This window comes from Salvelinus sp. IW2-2015, linkage group LG11, assembly GCF_002910315.2.
Source record: "Salvelinus sp. IW2-2015 linkage group LG11, ASM291031v2, whole genome shotgun sequence".
Lineage (NCBI taxonomy): Eukaryota > Metazoa > Chordata > Actinopteri > Salmoniformes > Salmonidae > Salvelinus > Salvelinus sp. IW2-2015.
The window spans coordinates 6864560-6883656 of NC_036851.1; the positions used below are offsets into that span (position 1 = coordinate 6864560).

General features: G+C 43.7%; 1 protein-coding gene across 6 annotated transcripts in view; it reads right to left on the minus strand.

The window, feature by feature from the left end:
* The window catches only part of LOC111969716 (protein kinase C and casein kinase substrate in neurons protein 1), a 58008-nt gene that overhangs the window by 19027 nt on the left and 19884 nt on the right, over nucleotides 1–19097 (minus strand). For 5 of the 6 annotated variants that reach the window (XM_023995918.2, XM_023995923.3, XM_023995920.3 and 2 more), the window contains one exon: nucleotides 1710–1828. In XM_023995918.2, coding sequence (XP_023851686.1) covers nucleotides 1710–1828 — 119 coding nt within the window. Of the gene's footprint in view, nucleotides 1–1709; nucleotides 1829–9775; nucleotides 9853–19097 lie in introns of those variants that run through there. The other variant, XM_023995922.3, reaches the window with a different exon arrangement.

Consider the following 19097-nt stretch of genomic DNA (forward strand, 5'->3'; position numbering starts at 1 on the left):
TTGATGGCGCTGGCAGGTTGGATCAAATCAAATCAAATCACGCATTTCTCAAATGTCCGGTCAATTAAAATCTTCCCTGTCATGTTGTCCGGCGCAAAATCTTCCTGAAGGAAACTCTGAAATGGCATATTGTTTTTTATGAAGATTTTAGAATCTTCACATGAAAATCTGTCGCCAATTGGATGGAAACCTAGCTAGACACCCTAAAGACTCTAGCAAGTACAATAGTTCAGTGTCGCTTAGATTATGCCTGCACATCGTGGTTCACCAGCAGCCCTAAACATCCAAAGAATAAGCTACCAGCCAAACAAGTTTAGAAGAATTGTACTTAAACTCTCCCCTCAGATGAGTATCTGGAGGTGGACATTTTTATTCTATCTATGTAATGTGTCTGTATCTATGTAATTGGGACCACGACGGAAATAAGTCCCAGACTTTTTTTGTGCAATCCCAGGTCAAAATCTTTATGTATATATGTATTTTTTAACTGACAAATACAATCAATCAATTCAAATTGTGCAGCGGCCAATTGATGAATGGAAAGCGACATCTGTTACAAAACACCAAAACATTTAATGACATTCGGGGAAAATATGGCATCAAAATGTTGACAATCCGATTTCCCCCTAGCTGATCATTGTCTGCAGCCGGCTCTGATCATAGTGTAACGAAACAGGCAGGAAGAGTGAGCTTGTCTGTGGTGGTCGGCGAACCCTCAACCTTCTGGCCTGTAGCCCTGCGTGGCATCGACTGTGCCACTAAACCATGCAGAAGTGGTCAAGTCGATATCCACGTTTATAACCACAGGGTCGCTCCAGTTATTTTTATTTGTGGTCGTAAACATTATTTTGAATTAATTCTATGAAGGGGGAGGGTGTTACAATCATGTGAAAATATTTTTTACTTTGAGGAGGGGGGTGCATTTTTTTTTATGACACCTTGAGTTGGACCAGCCCCTCCCTGCCAGTAAATTTTGATCTGTCCCTTACTTTATGCAGATGTAAAAAAAAAAATGTTGTAGATTTGTTTTTGCAATTGCTTGATCGATTTTAAAAGTAAGAATATGTTGTAGATTTAAACTTTATTGGTGTCTATGGAAACAAATAGAAATGTAATGAACAACGTTTTCAATATCCACATTTATGATTGATGACCAGCTAGTCAGATAGAGATCACAATTATGACCAACTGGTCGTATGGCGGTCAAAAAAACATGTAATTCTGGTCAGTAAAAATACTTCAATTTTCAACTAGTTTGCTACCAGAATGAGACGTCATATAAAGACGTCATACTGACGTTCCTGTCACCTGTCAAACGTGTAATCTACAGCAGCAGTAGCCCCTAGAGTGGGATACTGTATCACACACACACACCACACACACCACACACACACCACACACACACACAACACACACACACACACACACACACACACACAACACACACACACACACACACACACCACACACACACACACACACACAACACAACACACACACAAAGACACACAATCCCTCTACAACCGCAGCCCTAGTCAGCGGCCTGTCACGCTGCCAGCTCTGCCGCAAAGCCATAGGAGGATGATGCAGTGATCGCAGAGTGTGGACACCTTGGTTACTGGTTCAAATCCCAGTTCCACTTAAAGGGATGCCTGTTTGACTTCACATGAATGTATCTCTGTCGGCAAACAGTTGTGGTCTGTTCTCACCTCCCAGAAGCTGTCTGTGCCATCCTCCTGGCTGGCCGACTCATCGTAGACGCCCGACATGATCCTAGAGGGCTTGAGGAGGTTGTGGGAGTCTGCAGCAGAGTCACGGTCGTCATGCACTGAAGGGAGGAGAGAGAGGATCGTCAATAATAGCAATACAATGATATCAGTTGCTTTTATCCAAACTACAAAAAAATATGCAGAGGCCATTTCAGAGATTGTGTGTGGGAATTGAAAATCAACTATTTAAGTGGTCCATGTGAATATAATGTTCCCTTTCTTTCATAATATCATGAAATGTTATTCAGATGTAGAAGATGTGAAAGAACTAATGACAGAAGAGCAACAGAAAACAACAGTTGTATTCAGTTACTGTCCTCCCTCAGTCCCTTCGAATTCAGATATACAGTAGGCAAGCTACCAGTTTCAAATACAGGAGGTAGTATTAAGTAAGTGATCAAGTTGCTCATCCTGAGAATGGACACAGACATTGTGCCAAGACAAGGTTGAGTTATCTGTTAATAAAAGAATCACTGATGTGGCCCCTTTCATTATGGAGGAGTTTCCTGACAGGTGAAACTGAACGTTTTTTAAATGTTCTGAAAACAGAAGTGAAAATGTTGCCTGTTCTGGGAACTAAAATGTTTAGGTTGCAGGGGGGTTCTGAGAACATTTTACTATGGTTCCTTGAACGTTTTCCTGTGAGGTTTTATTAACGGTCTGAGAAAGGAAATTATAGGTTATTTGAAGGTATTAAATAAGGTTCTGAGAACATTCCCTACGTGTTGTGATTGTTTTAAGCAGAATTTAAAGGTAATTTGGATAGCTTCCTTGAAAGTTGGCGCTGAAGAAGAAGGCAGACGTTTTACGTGCCCCCAACCGATTTTGCTTTTTTGTTTGTTTATTTGCAAGTCATTTTTTAAACTTATTTTGTACATAATGTTGCCGCTTCCGTCTCTTATGACTGAAAATAACATCTGGACATAAGGACTGCGATTACTCACCACGGACTGGCAGAATTCTTTTTTTCCTTTAACGAGTCTGACGAGCCCGATGTGAACGATATACTGCTTTCTCGGGAACAGGCCCAGATCCACGGAATTTGCGTGAAGAAGAGGCAGAGAAAAAGGGGCCAGAGGGCGGGCTGCCTTCTGAGAATTTGTAGGCGATCGAATAAACCCCCACTTCTTTCCATTCTGCTTGCAAACTTGCAATGTTCGGAGAATAAAATAGATGACCTACGCGGAAGATTAAACTACCAACGGGACATTAAAAACTGTAATATCTTATGCTTCACAGAGTCGTGGATGAACGACGACACTATCAACATACAATTAGCTGGTTATAAGCTTCACCGGCAGGATAGGTCAGCGGAGTCTGGTAAGACAAGGGGCGGCGGACTATGTATTTTTGTAAATAACAGCTGGTGACAATATCTAAGGAAGTCTCACACTATTGCTCGCCTGAGGTAGAGTATCTCATGATAAGCTAAAGAACACACTATCTACCTAGAGAGTTTTCATCTGTATTTTTAGTAGCTGCTAACATACCACCACAGTAAGAGGCTGGCACTGAGACAGCTTTGAATGAGCTGTATTCCACCATAAGCAAACAAGAAAATGCTCACCCAGAGGCAGTGGTCCTAGTAGCTGAGGACTTTAACGCAGGGAAACTTAAATCCGTTTTACCAAATTTCTATCGGCATGTTAAATGTGCAACCAGAGGAAAAAGAACTCTGGACCACCTATACTCCACACACAGAGATGCATACAAATCTGACCATAATTCTATCCAGCTGATTCCTGCATACAAGCACAAATTAAAGCAGGAAGCACCTGCATTGACTCGATCAATAAAAAAGTGGTCAGATGAAACAGATACTAAGCTAAAGGACTGTTTTGCTAGCACAGATTGGAATATGTTCCGGGATTCCTCCGAAGGCATTGAGGAGTACATCACATCAGTCATTGGCTTCATCAAAAAGTGCATCGATGACGTCGTCCCCACAGTGACCGTACGTACATACCCCAACCAGAAGCCATGGATTACAGGCAATATCTGCACTGAGCTAAAGGCTAGAGCTGCTGCTTTCACGGAGTGGGACTCTAACCCGGAAGCTTATAAGAAATCCCGCTATGCCCTCCGACGAACAATCAAACAGGCAAAACGTCAATACAGGACTAAGATCGAATTGTACTACACTGGCTCTGACGCTCGTCGGATGTGGCAGGGCTTGCAAACCATTACAGACTACAAAGGGAAGCACAGCCGAGAGCTGACGGTGACACGAGCCTACCATACAGGCTAAACTACTTCTATGCTCGCTTCGAGGCAAATAACACTGAAAATGCATGAGAGCACCAACTGTTCTAGAAGACTGTGTGATCAAGCTCTCTGCAGCGAATGTGAGTAAGACCTTTAAACAGGTCAACATTCACAAGGCCGCTGGGCCAGATGGATTACCAGGACGTGTACTGCGACCATGCGCTGACCAACTGGCAAGTGTCTTCACTGACATTTTCAACCTCTCCCTGTCCGAGTCTGTAATACCAACCTGTTTTAAGCAGACCACCATAATGCCTATGCTAAAGAACACTAAGACTAACCTGCCTAAATGACTACCGACCCATAGCACTCATGTCTGTAGCCATGAAGTGCTTTGAAAGGCTGGTCATGGCTCACATCAACACCATTATCCCAGAAACCCTAGACCCACTCCAATTTGCATACCACCCCAACAGATCCACAGATGATGAAATCTCTATTGCACTCCACACTGCCCTTTCCCACCTGAACAAAAGGAACACCTATGAGAGAATGCTATTCATTGACTACAGCTCACCATAGTGACCTCAAAGCTCATCAATAAGCTAAGGACCCTAGGACTAAACACCTCCCTCCGCAACTGGATCCTGGACTTCCTGACGGGCCTCCCCCAGGTGGTAAAGGTAGGTAACAACACATTCACCACGCTGATCCTCAACACAGGGGCCCCTCAGGGGTGCGTGCTCAGTCCCCTCCTGTACTCCCTGTTCACTCATGACTTCACGGCCAAGCACGACTCCAACCCCATCATTATGTTTGCTGACAACACAACAGTGGTTGGCCTGATCACCGACAACAATGAGACAGCCTATAGGGAGGAGGTCAGAGACCTGGCCGTGGGGTGCCAGGACAACAACTTCTCCCACAACGTGATCAAAACAAAGGAGAGGATTGTGGACTACAGGAAAAAGAGCATCGAGTACGCCCCCATTCTCATCGACGGGGCTGCAGTGGAGCAGGTTGAGAGCTTCAAGTTCCTTGGTGTCCACATCACCAACAAACTAACATGGTCCAAGCACACCAGGACAGTCGTGAAAAGAGCACAACAAAACTTATTCCCCCTCAGGAGACTGAAAACATTTGGCATGGGTCCTCAGATCCTCAAAAGTTTCTACATCTACAATATTGAGAGCATCACCACCTGGTATGGCAACTGCTCGGCCACCGACCGCAAGGCACTACAGAAGGTAGTGCGTATGGCCCAGTACATCACTGGGGCCAAGCTTCCTGCCATCCAGGACCTCTATACCAGGCGGTGACAGAGGAAGGCCCTTAAAATTGTCAAGGACTCCAGCCACCCTAGTCATAGACTGTTGTCTCTGTTACCGCACGGCAAGCGATACCGGAGCGCCAAGTCTAGGTCCAAGAGGCTTCTAAACAGCTTCTACCCCCAAGCCATAAGACTCCTGAACAGCTAACCAAATGGCTACCCAGACTATTTGCATTGCTTCCCCCCCCCCCCACCCCCACACACACTCTTTTACACCGCTGCTACTCTCTGTTGTTATCATCTATGCATTGACGCTTTATTAACTCTACCTACATGTACATATTACCTCAACTAACCGGTGCCCCCGCACATTGACTCTGTAACGGTACCCCCCTGTATATAGTCTCGCTATTGTTATTTTACTGCTGCTCTTTAATTACTTCTTACTTTTATTTCTTATTCCAATCTGTATTTTCTTTTAAACTGCATGGTTGTTTAGGGGCTCGTAAGTAAGCATGTGACTAATACAATTTGATTTGATTTGAATGTTTCAATAAGACTTTTAATAACACTGCTAGCTTAGTTTGGGTGAACTGTTTTGAACTCCAAGCACAGATAGTACACATGGGAATTAATTTGCTTAGGCATTAACCATGCCACATCATGCCAACACATTAATTTTTTTATTGTGGCAGTACCTATGATCTTTTGTTCTCTGTCCATGGAATTTGTCCACTGTGTCACCAGGATGGCGCTTGCATGCCATGTTTGTTTTATGCATACAAAGTTGTTCATTTGATTCTATTCAGACCCCATTTCAAAAGGAATCAATCACTCATTAAGATCCAGTGTGGCCAATTATTGTGCTGAAAAGCACTTAATAAGATTAAGGAGAGAGCGTTTTATTGATGCTGAGAACGGAATGTACAGTGGCAAGAAAACGTATGTGAACCCTTTGGAAATACCTGGATTTCTACATAAATTGGTAATCAAATTTGATCTGACCTTCATCTAGGTCACAACAACAGACAAACACAGTCTGCTTAAACTAATAACACACAAACAATTATACATGTTCATTTCTTTATTGAACACACCGTGTAAACATTCACAGTGCAGGGTGGGAAAAGTATGTGAACTGTTGGATTTAATAACTGGAAGACCATCCTTTGGAAGCAATAACCTCAACCAAACATTTTCTGTAGCTGGGGATCAGACCTGCACAACGGTCAGGAGGAATTTTGGACCATTCCTCTTTACAAAACTGTTTCAGTTCAGCAATATTCTTGGGATGTCTGGTGTGAACTGCTCTCTTGAGGTCATGCCACAGCATCTCAATCGGGTTGAGATCAGGACTCCGACTGGGCCACTCCAGAATGCGTATTTTATTATGTTGAAGCCATTCTGTTGTTGATTTACTTCTGTGTTTTGGGTTGTTGTCCTTTTGCATCACCCAACTTCTGTTGAGCTTCAATTGGCGGACAGATAGCCTAACATTCTCCTGCAAAATGTCTTGATAAACTTGGGAATTCATTTTTCCGTCGATGATAGTAAGCTGTCCAGGCCCTGAGGCAGCAAAGCAGCCCCAAACCATGATGCTCCCTCCACCATACTTTACAGTTGGGATGAGGTTTTGATGTTGGTGTGCTGTGCCTTTTTTGCTCCACACACAGTGTTGTGTGTTCCTTCCAAAGAACTCAACTGTAGTTTAATCTGTCCACAGAATATTTTGCCAGTAGCGCTGTGGAACATCCAGGTGCAATTTTGCAAACTTCAGATGTGCAGCAATGTTTTTTTTGGACAGCAGTGGCTTCTTCCATGGTGTCCTCCCATAAACACAATTCTTGTTTAGTGTTTTACCTATCATAGACTCATCAACAGAGATGTTAGCATGTTCCAGAGATTTCTGTAAGTCTTTTGCTGACACTCTAGGATTCTTCTTAACCTCAGTGAGCATTCTGCGCTGTGCTCTTGCAGTCATCTTTAGGGAGAGTAGCAACAGTGCTGAACTTTCTCCATTTATAGACAATTTGTCTTACCATGGACTGATGAATGTCAAGGCTTTTAGAGATACTTTTGTAACCCTTTCCAGCTTTATGCAAGTCAACTATTCTTAATCTTAGGTCTTCTGAGATCTCTTTTGTTCGAGGCATGGTTCACATCAGGCAATGCTTCTTGTGAATAGCAAACTCAAACTTTGTGAGTGTTTTTTTATAGGGCAAGGCAGCTCTAACCAACATCTCCAATCTCGTCTCATTGATTGGACTCCAGGTTAGCTGATTCCTGACTCCAGTTAGCTTTTTGAGAAGTCATTAGCCTAGGGGTTCACATATTTTTTCCAACCTACACTGTGAATGTTTAAATGATGTATTCAATATAGACATGAACGATACAATAATTTGTGTGTTATCAGTTTAAGCACACTATGTTTGTCTATTGTTGTGACTTAGATGAAGATCAGATCGAATTTGATGACCAATTTAAACAGAAAACCAGGTAATTCCAAAGGGTTCACATACTTTTTCTTGCCACTGTATATGTTTTTAATAAAAATTCTCTGAACGTTACTAAACTTTTCTGGTGGTTTTTATGGAAAGTTTTCTAAAACATTCTTGGAACAATTTGAGAACATGAATTTAAATAGAACCATGGGGAAACATGTAGGAAATGTTACGCTGAAGTACTGAAATTCCCACAGAAGAACATCGAACATCTTAAAGTTCTCGTTAATATTCGAGAACATTTCCAATGTCAAATCAGTTAGAGAACATTCCTGCAACATTATCAACATTTAAATTAAATGTAACCATGTTTGAACTTTTAGGAAACGTTCCTTTAAAGTAATGAAATACCAAGAAAATAACATTGTCAAGTTCCTTAAATGTGCTAAGAATGCTCCAAATCTAAGCAACTATCCTGCACCATTCCCAGACAGTTGTGGGAAGGTTGTATGCAAAATAACCATAGGACAACCGCTCCCACCAAGCTAGAAGAAACCTATCGTTCTCAGAACATTATGTGCTAACTGGGTAATTAATAACATAATTGCATGCTGTCCGCTCAATTTTTTATCAGATTAAGGAGTCTGTTACTTAGAAACTGTATGTCTGTCTGTATCCCTCTCTGTCTGTCTGCCTGCCTGCCTGTCTGTGTCCGTCCGTCCATCTGTCTGCCGGCCTATCTGTCCACGAGCCGCGTCATCAGAGTTTTAGGGGTCGCTGTCTGTCTGTCTGCATGTCTGATTCTCAACACTCTCAGTCTGTCTGCCAGGCAGATAACCTAGCGGTTAAGAGTGTTGGGCCAGTAACCAAAAGGTTGCTGGTTCAGAGCCAGCTAGAAACTGTTCCTGTTTCTCAAAACCTTAATAAAAACACCTCAGGAATAATTAGCTTCAGTACAAAATAATAGTTATTATTGAACAGCAGTGCCTCTACTATTAACATAGCGCTTAGTGGAAAGGCTAACATGCTAGTAGGGGAAATGCTTCCCACTGATGAGAGACATTGCTGTTGAGGTCTAGAGGCCACAAGGTTGCTGGTTGGTTCAAGTCCTTAATCAAGGCAAATCTCATATTCTGTAATGTCTATGGCAGTAGAGCCTACAATTTACAGATTGTACTCCAAGAGCAACTGGATGTCTTTCACAACCGATACTGCAACCCCCCCCCCCCCATCAGCCCTGCAATCTCACCGGGGAAGGCCTTGTGCGACACACACACACACACACACACACACACACACACACACACACACACACACACACACACACACACACACACACACACACACACACATCTAGTCTCGTTCCCAGTCGTGTGTCTTCACTACTACCGCAGTGTAACCCTTGCAGGCGAGGTTAATACACAACAGAATCTGTTCAGTCCCATCGGAGAGAGCTGAGCCTTGGTTGAGTTAGACAGACAGTGCGTGACGAGCACTTACTTCTGTTCTGTGGAACACAGAGCTGCCTGCCATACAGCATCCCATTAGATGGGCAACAAGCCCACGCTCAAGGGAGAAGGGAGCACACTGAGAGTGAGTTGAGAGTCAGAGGGTCTATGAAGTGGGGTTGGAGACAAGACGGTGAGTCACTGTGGATTGGAACAAAGATCTGTAGCTCCGTATGGCTTCCAACACTTAATAGTTTCATGCTGTCACACCCTGATCTGTTTCACCTGTCTTGTGATTGTCTCCAACCCCCACCAGGTGTCTCCCATTACCTCATGTGTATTTATACCTGCGTTTTCTGTTCGTCTGTTGCCAGTTCGTCTTGTCCCGTCAAGTCCTACCAGCGTGTTCCCGTGGTTCCTGTGCTCGTGTTTTTGGTTTTCCTAGTCTTCCCAGTTCTGACCTTTCTGCCTGTCCTGATCCCGCCTGCCGTCCTGTACCTGCCTGACTCTGATTTGGATTTGGACTCTTTGCCTGCCTTGACCTACCTTTTGCCTGCCCCTTGTACTGTAATAAACTCGGAGACTCGTACTACCCGCCTCCTGTGTCTGCATCTGGGTCTTAGCCTGAGCCGTGATACATACCTCCATCAGACCTCACAAGCCTTCCTTTCTGTCAATGGATCTCTGTTGATTTCTGATACATTGGATTAGACCGTTGTCTTTCTCAGGCAGGTCCCTCCTATCCAAGAGCCTCCCAGTGCTAACACCAATCCTGGCTAGGGGAGTGTTTCATGAGAGACAGTCAGGCGTACAGTAAAGCAGCCACAGCATTGTCTCTCTGTTGCCCGGCAGTGGGCAATAACAATAACACATCTTCAGCCCTGTATATATAGAAACTATTCCATTCCTGAGGACTGAGGCCCAGCAACGCTGTGAGAGAGAGACATGTTGAAAATAGTAGAGGGCTCCACTTTAGTGTGGGGGTCAGGGGGAGGAGGAGGAGGAGGAGGAGGGGGAGAGGGCACTGCATGTGCATTTGGGTCACTCAGCAGTCCTAAACCAATGGGTGGAAGAATACTTTTGGTAATGGGAGAAGGAAAGAGGGAAAATGAGCGAGAGAAAGAGAGCGATAAATACTCCAAAATTCAGTTTCTCCCCAGACAAAACGTGAGCAGAATGGCTTTGGTTGAAAAAAGGGCTTTGACTGCATGGGAAAGTGTGAGAGCTGGAGGTGCGCTACAGTTGTTTAATCCATCAAACCACAAGAGGAGGATTTTGTTCTAATGTAGGACAGCCTTCTCTAGGAACAAGGCTAGATGGTAGGATACACACACACACACATACACACACACATTAGGGCCTACTAGTCTTTTGCACAAAATAACACGTAGTCCACCTATACCGTTACGCACACCTACGGTGAGAAAAGCATTAAAGACCCATTCATTCTGATTCATCAAATTCACCAGCGAAAGGAACATGACGTTCTCTTCTTCTCCTCTACATCTCCCTGCAACACTATGAAGAAGACCACAACACATATTTCATTAATACTCGTAAACTAAGCACCCATGCACATCCATCTCTCCATCTCCACACACACAACCAAATATACACACACAGACATCTCAACCTCAAACACACCAGCACATCAACCGACTGCATTAACCAGAGTGAGAAACCACTCTAGGCTGTAGCCAAGACAAATGAATGCACCCAAAAAAGATGGACAATGCAGGCAGCCTCCCTCCCTCCCTCCACTTCGTCATAGCAACAAAAGCCTTACCCCCATTCCTCCATTAGCAAGGTGAGATGTGACGGCTAGCTACAGATACAGCTCTGAGGCACGTGGGCTCCACTCCTCTCTCTCCTCTCTCCTCCCGCCCCTTTGTTTTTGTTCAGCTCAGAGCCCCATTTTCTCAGAGAGCTGAGCAAGCATCATCACACCACAAACAGGCAACCGACATAGACACTGTCTTATCCAAGAGCACAGACACTTCTGGCCAGGCAACGTGTTGAGTGGAAGTGTGTGAGTGTTTCAGGGTATGAATGTGTGTGTGTGTGTGTGTGTGTGTGTGTGTGTGTGTGTGTGTGTGTGTGTGTGTGTGTGTGTGTGTGTGCGTGTGTGTGTGTGTGTGAGGGAGGGAGAGAGAGAGAGAGGGAGAGAGTGAGAGAGAGGGAGAGGGAGAGAGAGAGTGAGAGCGTGTGAGTGTTTCTCAATAATTGGGGGATAATCCTCTGGTGTTTTGCTTGAATGGTTCAGACAGAGAGGGAGAGTAAAGAGACAGAGAGGGGGGAGAGGGAGGCGGAAGGAGGGATGAGGAGAAGAGAGGGGGGGGGGTTATGGCCGGGATATACTAACCATGGCATCATGAGGGCACAGGGTTGCAGTGATTGGTAGGACCAGAGACAGTTAGGGTTAAGGAGGTGTGAGAGACAGGGAAAATGGAGGTAGAGAAATATAGTGTGAAGAAGAGAGCGTAGTGGGGATGTAGGGTGACATCATGGTTAGGGGAGAGAGTGAGACGCAGTGAGGAGTGAACAGAGAAGCAGACATACAGATAGATGAAGGAGTGAGGGCACTATAAAACCACTGCACTGGAAAGTCCTGCAGTAGAAGGAGGAGAGGAAGGAGGGAAAGTAGGAGAGGTGACGAAAGAGAAAGAGAGAGAGAGTACAGGTGTGGCCTTATACGACAGGTAATAGAGGGAATTGATACTACACAAGGAGGTTGACGCCACTTCAAAAAAAGAGAGCTGAAATATGCCATGCAGACAGAAAGCCAATAATAAAACCCTTATTTGAATATTCATGAGCCCAAGAAAGCAACTCGGTGCTGTGATAAGACAGTAATAAATGACTGATAATCAGCAGCCAGGAATAGCTATCAGAACATTCCAGAAAGAAAGAAAGGGTGCCATGACGATGCTGTTATAACAGCTGATAGGCCTGTGTAATATGTCATTCCTGTGAATGTGACCAGTCGTGCTTTCCTGTGTCGACCCAGTGGCCAGAGAGTAGAAGAGGAGAGGGGATCATGAGACTCACCCTGGCCTGATGCTTGATCATCACTGGGTAGAGCGCCAGACAGAGTGATGCTGAGCAGGGCGGGGCAGGACAGGGGAAGGAGTGTGAAGAAAGGGGGACGGAGGAAGAGGGGAAGGACATCGGAGGATAGAGGAGAGAGGGGGAAGAAGAGCGGGAGGATGGGGGAGAACGAGGGCAGTGTGGGAATATCAGGGGTCCATAGCAACAGCTCCCAGCCAGCCACAGTAAAATCCCACTGCAGGACAGGTCCTCTGCACCTCAGAACCCACCGCAGCGCACAGCTATTCATCATAAACACTTAATATGCTGCCTAAACATCTCTCTGACTGCAGCGCTACTCTGAATGGCTGTAAACTGTCATCTGTAGAAAAGGCTTTGGTCCATTCCTGACACATTGGACGAGTTCCTATGGCGACTGCATTAACCAGTTCACATAGCGTTAAAACAACTTATAACATAACATTCACAGTAATACATTCCAAGGTAAATGAAAAAACAAAAAGGCATCATAATATAAAAAAGTTTCTCCTCAGGGTAAGAAACGAGAGAGACACACGCCCTCATTCATTTATGTCACTCTGTAAACAAACTCGAAAGACACAAACCCCGAAAGAAATCCCACCGTGCTAGCTTTGTCAGTACCTGATGACTTCCGTTCAAATCTGTAACAGGACACAGTACTCAAAGACCAAAGCATATGTGTGAAAGGTTGCTGACAGCTTCGAAAACAGTGTTCGGCGAAGCGGCACGAGAAGTGCCGCTTCTGACACGAAGTCTGACACATGGAATATTATTACACTGACAACCACAAGAGGTTTTCAGTCTGACGGAGGAGGCAAGGAAGCTATTTCAAATAGGCCTACGTAACGCACCCAATGGGAGTGCAAGTGTAGGTCTAGTGGGCTCAATTACCCTCAGCCAAAGAAAAGGCATGCACACACACACACACACACACACACATGCGCACACACACACTTTCCTCACTTTCTGTGTGTTCCTCAAGTCCCCAACTATTGCTGCCCCTGTTGCATCGCAAATCCCACTATAGTAGGATCTTGGCAACGTTGGTCATATCCGGGGGAAAAAGGTTTTAAAGCACATTTTTTGCAGTTTTACACATTTTGCAATGGGACGGAGAGAAAATGTTGCAATTTTATAACAAATGTCATGCAATTCTACTAATTTTACCATTGGGCAAATGTCTTTTTTTCTCCAGTTTTACAGCAAATTTTGTGCAATTCTACACATTTTGTCAAGGGGTGGAGAGACTATTTTTTTCCGTTTTGAAGCTAACTTTCTGAAATTCTACATATTTTGCCATGACTTAGGCCATGTTAATGATATCTGAGTGAGAGTGACTAACAAAATCAATGGGGGCCCCCTGGAGGTCAGGGCCCCTTGGCACGTGCCCTTTGTGACCGGTTGGTATTCGGCCATGATGACTCCTAGTTTAGATAACTGGCTAGACTAATTTATCAAACAAAAAATTGTGAGCTGACATGGCTAATCGAGTGACTGTTAGTGACTGCCATAACAAGAGAAAAATTGCTGATGCTCTACCAGATGTCTAACTTGCACCTTGTATATTCTACTATTCTAACTCTCCATAATAAGTTAAGACTGAGTTCCTGGGGCCCTAAGCGACCACTTATGTCGCTTATACCTGGAGACGGCCCTGCAGGAGACGCTGCGTCCTGCTGCTCTCATCAGATTCCTGCTCATTATATAGAGACAGAAGATATCATCAATTATTCAGCCATACTGTGTAAACAGATAGGAGCGATGACCAACCCTACGTACCTGGAGGCCTCAGCCAGGGCCCTTCAATTCCAACTCATCCCATATAATTTACCATAAAGTACACACACACTGACAGACTGAATCATTAACCATAGGCTACACACACTGACAGACTGAAGCATTACCCATAGGCTACACACACTGCCAGACTGAATCATTAACCATAGGCTACACACACTGCCAGACTGAGTCATTACCCATAGGCTACACACACTGACAGACTGAAGCATTACCCATAGGCTAACACACTGACAGACTGAAGCATTACCCATAGGCTACACACACTGCCAGACTGAGTCATTACCCATAGGCTACACACACTGCCAGACTGATCAATTACCCATAGGCTACACACACTGACAGACTGAAGCATTACCCATAGGCTACACACACTGACAGACTGAAGCATTACCCATAGGCTACACAACAACTGCCAGACTGAATCATTACCCATAGGCTACACACACTGCCAGACTGAATCATTACCCATAGGCTACACACACTGCCAGACTGAATCATTAACCATAGGCTACACACATTGCCAGACTCAATCATTACCCGTAGGCTACACATACTGCCAGACGGAATCATTAACCATAGGCTACACACACTGCCAGACTCAATCATTACCCATAGGCTACACACACTGCCAGTCTGAATCATTAACCATAGGCTACACACACTGTCAGACTCAATCAGGAGGAATGCTATCTATTCAAATCATTTCTGGTGTTCTGAGGATATTCTAAACCGGCAGATTTGCTCGCAGATGGCCCTACCCATGATACTAGACTATAAACACAGATAGAATGGTAAAGTCCATCACTATGAGCCAGCTGAGTATATGGGTTAGTCTTTATCAGCTTTAGTTCCATTATTCCACTCACTTTTCTATGTAACGTCTTCCACTCTGAAGACTGCAGCAGAGAGACATCCACGGAGACAACAAAACTCCTGATGCAGTGTGTGAAGACAATACCCAGCATATTTCACTACACTATATCGATAAGGGATCATAGGTTTCACCTGGATTCACCTGGTCAGTCTATGTCATGGAAAGGCACAGGTGTTCTTAATGTTTTGTACACTCAGTGTATAATCCTCATCTTACCTCTGACTCCTCCTTGTGACATACACCGCCTCCCTCTCTCTCTGTATCTTAATATCAAGTCCAGCCTGTCCTCAGAAACCGATCAGACACTAACTAACCGGACCACACCTTCCTACAACAAAACACGGCCATTAAAATGCCCTGGCACGCTCGGGTCTCTACCAACAATGACAGGATACCCTAACCCGTCCCTCCCTGGGAGACGATGCTGATGCTCTGCAGACCCGACTTCACTCCCCAGCTGAACAGAGCTGAAGGGAGCTGTAAATGGCCTAGCTCTCTCTGGCTACACAATCAATGTCCAATAGAGGTGCATGAAGATGGCGGCCCCCATGCACTTAACACAAATTCTTTGTTGTGCTAATTTCGCCTTTTTTTCTATGGTCGTTAGCAGAGTATACATTATCTGGCGACTCCGGGATGCTGACCTTCTAGGCAGAGTTGTAAAGAAAAAGCCATATCTCAGACTGGCCAATAAAAATAAAAGATGAAGATGGGCAAAAGAACACAGACACTGAACAGAGGAACTCTGCCTTGAAGGCCGGCATCCCAGAGTCTGGTGTTTTGCAGGTTGAGACTGGTGTTTTGTGGGTACTGTTTAATGAAGCTGCCAGTTGAGGACTTGTGAGGCGTCTGTGTCTCAAACTAGACACTCTAATGTACTTGTCCTCTTGCTCAGTTGTGCACCGGGGCCTCCCACTCCTCTTTCTATTCTGGTTAGAGACAGTTTGCGCTTTTCTGTGAAGGGAGTAGTACACAGCGTTGTACGAGATCTTCAGTTTCTTGGCAATTTCTCGCATGGAAAAGCCTTAATTTCTCAGAACAAGAATGGACTAATGAGTTTCAGAAGAAAGGTCTTTGTTTCTGGCCATTTTGAGCCTGTAATCGAACCCACAAATGCTGATGCTCCAGATACTCAACTAGTCTAAAGAAGGCCAGTTTTATTGCTTCTTTAATCAGAACAACAGTTTTCAAGTGTGCTAACATAATTGCAAAAGAGTTTACTAATGATCAATTAGCCTTTAAAAATGATAAACCTGTATTAGCTAACACAATGTGCCATTGGAACACAGGAGTAATGGTTGCTGATAATGGGCCTCTGTACGCCTATGTAGATATTCCATTACAAAAATCCGCCATTTCCAGCTACAATAGTCATTTACAACATTAACAATGTCTACACTATTGTGTGTAGACATTGTGCTTTTCAAAAATATGCTTTTCTTTCAAAAACAAGGACATTTCTAAGTGACCCCTAACTTTTGAACAGTAGTGTATGTGGTAGTTAGATTATTAACATAATGCAAGAGAACAATGTAGATTGTAGAAACAGAGGAGCGCACCAAAGCAGCACAAAATGCCATATAGGGCCTAATGTGTTTTTTTCCCTCTCCAATGTCGGTCGATCATGGGCCTTTTGCAGCGGACACTCCGTTGTCTGTCTTATTGTTTTAAAATCTTAATTTCCATTTTTTCTCCCCGATCCCCATTCCATTTGAATGTGACTTCTTGGCCTAGCTGTAGCCTACTCTTTCATGATCAACCATCGAATGAATCTATAGGCCTAACGGATTTCTATCTCAGAAAGTTGTTTGAATCTGAATCTATATTTCAGTAAACTTCTGCAATAAAAGCAGATCACATTCTTCATTTCACCTGTCACATTATTTTACATTAGGAAGCTTACCTTAGTTTCACAGAAAAGTTGAGCCAGTCAAGTGTTTGTTTGTAAATAGCTCAATGGAAGAAAGCGGGAGTAGGTGAGTCCAGTGGTGTATTGACAGGGGTCGTATTTTATATTGAAAGTTAACCGTGTGTTTTTGCTTCAACAGAGTGATCAGGGGCGTGCAACTATAGTTTTCCTTCACAGAAAAAACACTAGTGCTACACATTCAGCAGAAAATTGCTTCATTTTCATCAGATGACAAAAGAAGTGCAATGCTATTTGGCTGGCAGCCACACAAGTACATGAAAAAAAGCAATGTCTTTTTTGCAAAAAACGTAGCATGGTCATCCTATTTATAATGTTTATTATAGAAAGAACATAGACAGCTACATTTCCTAATGTTTTGCTTAACATAAATCTGGCATTTTACCGGAGGAAAGTAGGCTGGCTACACCAAGAAAAGTACTGGAGAAAAGTAGCTACACGTCAGCCAGAGAGCTGTCCGTTGATAGAATGCCCATCGTGAACTCTCATCTGATTGAAATGCAACTGAAGCAAAAAATGTGTCTGATGCCGAGCAGAAATTACAATAAGATGCATTTTAGATCTGTGTTTACAAAATGCAACAAGACATTTCTTATCTGTTTTATCTTTTTTTCCTGCGTGAAAAATGCAGAATTCTGTGTTAACTCGACCCCTAAGTTTAACTTGCTATTTAACTAAGTAAGAGGTTGAATTACAATGGTGACGATGCATCATATTGTGTTAGCTTTCTGCCATGTTTGAGAAGTCAAAGCCCATTGGATGAGTTATCTGTACAGCTGCCACTGCTATCTTGATTTCCTTGTGTTTTTTCCTCTTCTCTGTTCTCATCGTCTGCTCCTCCCCCCTCTTCTCCGAACAGAGCAGGCAGGAATGTTGCCTTGTCCACTCCAGACTCCACACAGACACAGCGTGTATACATGCTGCTTCAGAGCCAGTTCTGTTCTTCCTTCAGACAAGCATGCATCAAAATTTTGTTCACTTGCACAATGTCTCTCATTCTCATTCCCTTGTAAATGTCCAAACTCACCAAAAGTGACATTCGGTAGCACCTACCAACATATGTATAACTTTATGAGCATGATTTCCTTTCTTTGCAATTCGTTTTTTCCCCGTTTTGCGCTCGTTAACATATTTAGCAGGTTTCTACAGGTTTCCTTATGGTTGTAGTTAAAGTCATGTCCTCAGAACGTTCAGAGAATGTTAAGAAACAACGTTCTTCTATGGGAATTTCAGCACTTCAGCATAACGTTTTCTGCAGGRTTCCTCATGGTTCTATTTAAAGTAATGTTCTCAGAATATAAGATATAGACATGGTCACCCTGTTCATGGCTCCTAAGCAACTTTTCTGTATTTCATTTCTTTGTATGTTATTTCTCACATTATTAGCTCAGAACGTCTTTTGCATTATTACATAGAGCCAGTAAGAACTTTTGGATATTAGAGCGGCGGTAAATCCCCAGCATTTCAACCAGAAATACAACTTTCCTGAATTGAATCCTTTGTTCGTACCGCCCAAGGCAATTCCACTTATCCCAGAGACTGCTCCAAGACACCGCCAATGGAGAAGAGGTATTCAGAGTGGACTTTTAATCTGACTCAGGAGGCGTGCATACCATCTACCGCTTCTGAGTATATTACTTGCTAATGTTCAGTATCTGGACAATAAAGTAGAAGAGCTCAGTGCGAGGATCTCCTTCCAGAGAGACATCAGGGACTGTGATATACTCTGTTTCACGGAATCATGGCTCTCCCCGGATATACTGTCCCCGTCCATACAGCCAGCTGGGTTCTCCGGGAAAAAGAAAGGCTCAGGTGTATGTTTCATGATTGACTACTCATGGTGTGATTGTGGTAATGTACAGGAACTCAAGTCCTTTTGTTCAACTGACCTAGAATACCTCACAATCAACATACAGTGGGGCAAAAAAGTATTTAGTCAGCCACCAATTGTGCAAGTTCTCCCACCTAAAAAGATGAGAGAGGCCTGTAATTTTCATCATAGGTACACTTCAACTATGACAGACAAAATTAAGAAGAAAAAAATCCAGAAAATCACATTGTAGGATTTTTTATGAATTTATTTGCAAATTATGATGGAAATAAGTATTTGGTCACCTACAAACAAGCAAGATTTCTGGCTCTCACAGACCTGTAACTTTCTTCTTAAGACGGCTCTCTGTCCTCCACTCGTTACCTGTATTAATGGCACCTGTTTGAACTTGTTATCAGTATAAAAGACACCTGTCCACAACCTCAACAGTCACACTCCAAACTCCACTATGGCCAAGACCAAA